The sequence below is a fragment of the Propithecus coquereli genome, unplaced genomic scaffold, assembly GCF_000956105.1.
Source record: "Propithecus coquereli isolate 6110/MARCELLA unplaced genomic scaffold, Pcoq_1.0 Scaffold273, whole genome shotgun sequence".
NCBI lineage: Eukaryota > Metazoa > Chordata > Mammalia > Primates > Indriidae > Propithecus > Propithecus coquereli.
Window position 1 is genome coordinate 2,970,158 of NW_012148319.1, and position 6,439 is coordinate 2,976,596.

At 35.2% G+C, this 6,439-nt stretch overlaps 1 protein-coding gene across 1 annotated transcript in view; it reads left to right on the forward strand.

The window, feature by feature from the left end:
- HECTD1 (HECT domain containing E3 ubiquitin protein ligase 1) overlaps positions 1-6,439 on the forward strand; it is a 99,592-nt gene that overhangs the window by 25,566 nt on the left and 67,587 nt on the right. Inside the window, exons 9-10 of the mRNA XM_012647878.1 lie at positions 1,361-1,475; positions 2,043-2,217. Of these exons, the coding sequence (XP_012503332.1) occupies positions 1,361-1,475; positions 2,043-2,217 (290 nt within the window). The remainder of the gene's footprint in view (positions 1-1,360; positions 1,476-2,042; positions 2,218-6,439) is intronic.

The window sequence follows — 6,439 nt, forward strand, 5'->3', positions numbered from 1 at the left end:
ATTCAGAAATTAGAATGATATAAAAACTTCTATTTTGATAAGTCATGCTTCCATGCCATGTCCATCCACGTCATTCTGCTATGCCCACCGTAAGCGTTTTTATATAGTTTTTTTTTATCTTTTCAATGTTTCTTAATACAGATTCATGTAAAAACAAATATGCATGTGTATTCTCTCCTTTTCTTATGCAAAATATAACATATATATTGACCTCAGTAATTTGTTTTTTTTCAGTTAATATATATTGGAAATCTCTCCCTGTTAGTATATAGAGAACTTTTTTACGTATGCATATTTACCCTGTGTGGATGTACTGCAAGTATATTCAACCAGTCACCTATTGTTGAACGCATGGTTGTTTGCAGTTTCTTACTCTTGGCAACGAATAACTTTACATATATTTCTGTTGTTTCTATTAATCAATAAAGCAGATATTCTGTTTGTAGAAGAGTCAGTAGAGTCTTAGACTAGGAAAGGACTTTGGAGAGTTCTTTTTACAATTAGAGAAATTGATGTCCAGAGAGGTCAAATGAAAAGGGTCACATCAAATGTCTGATCAGGGTTTCTAGAATATGACTGTTGTGAAATAAGTTGGCATAGTGCAAGGTTAGTTCATTCTGAAGTCAGGCATACTGGATTCAAGTCTTAGATCATGCACAAAAAAGGCTGTGTGACCTTGGGTTAGTTTCTTAAGTTTGACTTGCAGTTGATCTGTAAAATGGGCCTACATTCCTAGCAAGGTCATTATGAGAATTAGAAAAAATACATGTAAAGGACTGTAGTAGTCACATCATAGGTGCTCAAATGGTAGCTGCTGTTGTCACTTTTATACTACAATAAAATTTTCAGTAGCAACTTAGTAGCTTTCTAACCTGGGAAAGGTGATCTTTTCAAGCTCTAATTCTGTCTGTTCGAATTGGTTAGTTTTGAGCATGAGATTATGAAAAGTTTAGGGTAATATCAGTGGGTATAGAGATAAAAGGCAGATACTGATGACTTTTTGGTCAAAGAATTTACTTACCTTGGTAATTGACAGTGTATAGGAAATGACGAAAGTTGATAGCGAAGTCACAAACTGAGTAGTACCTCTGTTAAAAGTCAAAGAATTGGAAGGAGGAGTTTGATGGACAAGTTGACAGGTTCATATGGGAACATAATTTGAGGTGATAATAAGTAGCCAAGTGAAATTAATCTATAATTTTTTCAAGATATGACTAGGCTGCTTTTAAGGTGGTAAGTGCTAAGGCAGAGATTTGCATTGGTATCTGCTTAAGTAATCTGGAAAATCTTTAGATTACAGAGTTGAATGTCGAAGAAATAATGGATTGTTATATTCAAATTAAATGCTTTTCTTTTCTAGACTCTGTTACGGCACGGTGCAAATCCAGATCTGAGAGATGAAGATGGGAAAACTCCGTTAGATAAAGCTCGAGAAAGGGGTCATAGTGAAGTAGTAGCTATTCTTCAATCTCCAGGTAAGTGGTAAATTCTTTCCTTTGAAGCCCTGTACTGTTATTCTTCAGGTTTACTTCTATAGGAGTAGCTTTTTGTGTACACATTAATGTTATATAAATGAACTATTCTTATGAGATCAAATAATTATATATGTATAGCCTTATATTTGATAAACCTTTAAGAGCTTACTCTTCTGTGTTCTTGGAGACTGCCTGATTCCAGAATGAGCAAAACCTAAAGTTCAAGGAATGTGGAAATGTCAGATAAAGAATAATTGGGTATTGTGTAGATTAAATAGTTTGACCAGATTTTTAAGTTTTCACAGAGTTGATGAATGCAGAGCCTCTGTGAGATAATTTTTGGAATCAAGTGGAGTATCGAAAATTATCCCTTAATTTGTTATTGAGCTCACTGAAGGTATAATGTTCTTTAGTATTCTTACAAACACCATTGCTACAGTGTCCTAATTTCAATTTATTGTTAATTAGCAATAATTATAGTTTGAAGTTGGATATATCTTAAGGTTTTTTTTCCTTGAAAGAAAAAGTTTCCAAAAAAGAATTTCTTTGAATAATACTTGTCTGCAGGTGATTGGATGTGTCCTGTTAATAAAGGAGATGATAAGAAAAAGAAAGATACAAATAAAGATGAAGAAGAATGTAATGAGCCCAAAGGAGATCCAGAAATGGCACCTATATACTTGAAAAGGTTATTGCCAGTGTTTGCACAAACATTTCAGCAAACTATGTTGCCTTCAATAAGGTAGTTATTCATACTATTTGTGTGTGTTAGTTTAAATTATAACAATTATATGATTTTGTTTATCTCCCTTTCCAGAAAAATTGAAGGTTTATTTTAACATTAAAAAGATATGGTGAGAATAAAAATTAGATTGGAAGTGGAAAAGTCATATTTTTTCTTCTGATGATTGACTGAAGAGAAGGGATTTAGAAAATAAAGAGGACTAAATTTTTAACACATTTTTTGTAGTCCTCTGAATATTAACTCTCTAGAGAAATTTTGATAAGAATTGCAAATATTTATTGGGCTTTATGGAGGCTTGTTTTTAGGGTAAGTGTGAGATGGCCACTAGAGGAATTAAACAGATAAATGATTTATTTATATATATGATCATTTATATATTTATGTGCATATAAATTATATATATATATATGTATATTTTTTTAGAGATGGAGGCTTGCTGTGTTGCCCAGGCTGGTCTCGAACTCCTGGGCTCAAGTGGTCCTCCCACCTCAACCTCCCAGTGCCCAAGAATTATATTTTTAAATCATCATGTCACCTTCCAGTTTGAACCCTCCATAGCTTCTAATTGGCCTTAACGCAAACTCAACTCAGTAACCCTCAGGCTGGCAAGGTCTTACATAATTCCCACCCAGCTCTTTGACCTCGTTGAGTACTATTTAACACCTGGCCCATTACACTTACATTATGCTAGCCTTCTTTCTATTTTTAGAAGACTCCAAGTACATCCCTACCTTAGAGGTTTTCCATCTGCTTGAAACTTTCTATCTCCAGATCTTCTGAATGGGTGGTTGCTTCATACCACTCTACTGAAATTTGTCCGCCTAATTTAAATTCACCCCTAATAAACCTTTTACATCAATAATGTTTGCCTTCACAGAGCTTATACTATCTGAAAAATTGTGGGTTTTTTTGTTTATTATCTTGTCTCTGTAAAGTAAGTGCCATGAGAACTGGTCTTGTATACTGCTATATTCCTACAAAGACAAGGAAGTATAGAATATAGCCTGATACTTAGGTTCTCAGTAGATATTTACTGATGAGTGTTTTGTTAGCAATTGCAAGTATTTTGATATTAATGAAGTACAGAATATATTTGGAAAGTTCATTGAATAATGTTCCAAAGGTAGACAGGAGTTTTTCATGACCTATGAATGCCTTTGTGGGCTACGTTAATGATCGTGGTCTTTACCTCACAGTTAAAGGAGGATTATTAAAGACCCATGAGGAAATTTGACACAGCCAAATTTCTGATTTATACAGATCACTTTGACAGCCTGGTGGAGACAAGGAGTGGAGAAAGGGAAGAATGGAACCAGACTACTTAAGGGTTCATTGCAGTAGGAACTTCAGACAGTAGCAGAGAGACTGGATTCGTGGGAACAAATTCAAGAGGCTGTGTAGGGATTGGTGACCAATTAGATGTGAGGGTTGAAGGAAGGAACGGGTGATGGATGACTACCAGGTTTTTGGCTGAGTGACTACGAATTTGATTTTGGTCATTTTAAGTTTAGGAGGTCTGTAGAACATGTAGTTTTGAAGATTCAAGTGCCTCAAATACCAGTATTATGAGCTAACATTAAAATATGAGCAGTTTGCTTTAAATAGGAGAGATAGCAAAATAATTCACTGTGAACATTTGATAGCTTGGTTTTTAATTCTCACCCAAATAGCTACAGAAGTATAGGTGTTAGTGGGGCCACTTTTTTCTTTTTTGACAAAAGAATTATCTTAAGACGTGAACAATTTTGAACAAGATAATTCGGTTTGAATATTTTAGAGGTCTGGCTGTCATGCTAATAAAAGAATCTTAAGAAGCATTTGGAGTAGAACTGCTTTGTGATAAGGCCATCAGAAAATTGTAAAGTATGCCATCAAATAGAGTTCCCTTATTGGGTGATTATTTTCTATCATCCTTTTAAATGTTTGGAGATTTTAGCTTTAGGGCTTTTGATGCTAAATTATCCCAGGTAATAATTAGCAGACACATTTAATTGTGGCTAGGAAGACAGCATATATCTTAGTTAAGAACTCAGGCTCTAGAATCAGTTCAAAGTGAGTCCAGGCTGGGCATGGTGGCTCACACCTGTAATCATAGCACTCTGGGGGACCAGGGTGGGAGGATCGCTTGAACTCAGGAGTTCGAGACCACCCTGAACAAGAGCAAGTCTCTACTAAAAAGAGAAAAATTAGTGGGCATGGTGGCATGTGCCTGTAGTCCTAGCTGCTCTGGAATCTGAGGCAAGAGGATTACTTGAGAGCGCAGGAGTTTGAGGTTGCAGTGAGCTATGATGACGCCACTACACTCCACCCAGGGCAACAGAGTGAGAGACTGTCTCAAAACAAACAAACAAACAAACAAACAAAAAACAAAGTGAGTCCAAATGCTAGCATTGCCAGTTTCTAGAAAGGCGGGCCATGGGCAAGGTACTTAACTTCTTGATCTCAATTGTTTCATCTCAAAGACGAGGATAATTATACTTAATTCTCTTTAAGTATGAGAATAAATTAAATATGGCCTGAGTGCGGTGGCTCACGCCTGTAATCTCAGCACTTTGGGAGGCCAAGGCAGGAGGATTGTTTGAGACCAGCCTGAGCAACATAGCAAGACCCCGTCTCTACAAAAAATTAAAAAATTAACTGGGTGTGGTGGCATGCACCTATAGTCCCAGCTATTCAGGAGGCTGAGGCAAGAGGTTCACTTCAGCCTAGGAGTTTGAGGCTGCAGTGAGCCTTCATCATGCCAGCACACTTCAGCGTGAGTGAGAGCGAGACCCTATCTCTAAAGAAAAGATTTTTAGGCTGGGTGCAGTGGCTTATGCTTGTAATTCTGGCACTCTGGGAAGCCAAGGTAGGAGGATTGCTTGAGCTCAGGAGTTTGAGACCAGCTCTGAGTAAAAGCGAGACCCTGTCTCTACTAAAAAAATAGAAAAAATTAGCCCAGTTTTGTGGCGCATGCCTGTAATCCCAGCTACTTGGGAGGCTGAGGCAGGAGGATTGCTTGAGCCCAGGACTTTGAGGTTGCACTGTCTCAAAAAAAAAATATGTATGAAGTATTTAGCATAGTGTCTACTATATTAGAGGTATTTGAAAAATGGTAGTTCATTTTTTGGAATTATTTACCTATATTAAAAGCAGAGGAATAGATTACAACCTAATTTTTTCCTATTTCAGTTTAAAATTTTGTCAGAAGAGTAAACATAACTCTGATTCAAACAGTTAAAAGAGTATCTATACATATTGACCTTAGCTATTATTATCTACAGGGTGTCCCAAAAGTCTTCATACAAAGAAAAATTTTGTAATGAATATTTTGTAAATAAAGGTACCTTTAGCTACAGTTTCCCATTTTCCCTTTATATGCCAACTTTTGGGACACCCCATATATTGACCTATGTACTGTCTGTTTAGAAAATAAAGGCAGACAACAGAATAAGTTAAGGCTTCAAAATAGCATAGCAGTATCAATGGTGGAGTAGTTTGTAAAAACCTGATTATTCTCTCTGTAAGATATTAGACTGAGGACTTTTCCACTTTCTTTTAAAAGAAAGCTACTTAGAATTTTGAAGAGGTGTGGTAAGTAAACATCTTAGGAGTTTATGTAAATAAGTGGATGAAGATTAAGTCTACTTTTTAGCAAACCAGAGATCCTAGGGCCTAGGAAATCCTTTTTCTTTCTTTTTAAAAAAAAAATGATTTGAGGGAGAAAAGTAGACTTGGTTGGATAAAGGGGGAAATTATTCTTTGATGAGAATGAAATAATCTAAAGATATAAATTCTTCCACAATTAATTTATAGGTTATACAGTTCTAAAGAAAATAACTACAGAATTTGTTTTAGAACTTGTCAGATCCCAAAGTCCATCTGGAAGAATAAATAGGTGAGATTATTAAAAAAAATATGAAAAACTAGTGTCAACCTTTAGTAATGAAATCTTTATGATAACTAGCAGCAGAGTATGTAAATCAATGGAATAAAATGGTTCCTCATATAGAGCCAATTATATATAGGAATTGAATGTGTTATAATAGAGGTTTCTAAGATCAGAGGAGAGAGTTATTTATTAAATGGTACCAGAATATCTGCTTTATAGTTTGATTTAAAAAATCCTTAGTCCTTTATATTCTAAATCTAAACAAATTCTAGAGAATTTAACATAAGTTTTTTAAAAAAGCTTAAGAAAACAAAAAATGTATACTTAAATGTTTATCAGACCTTAATA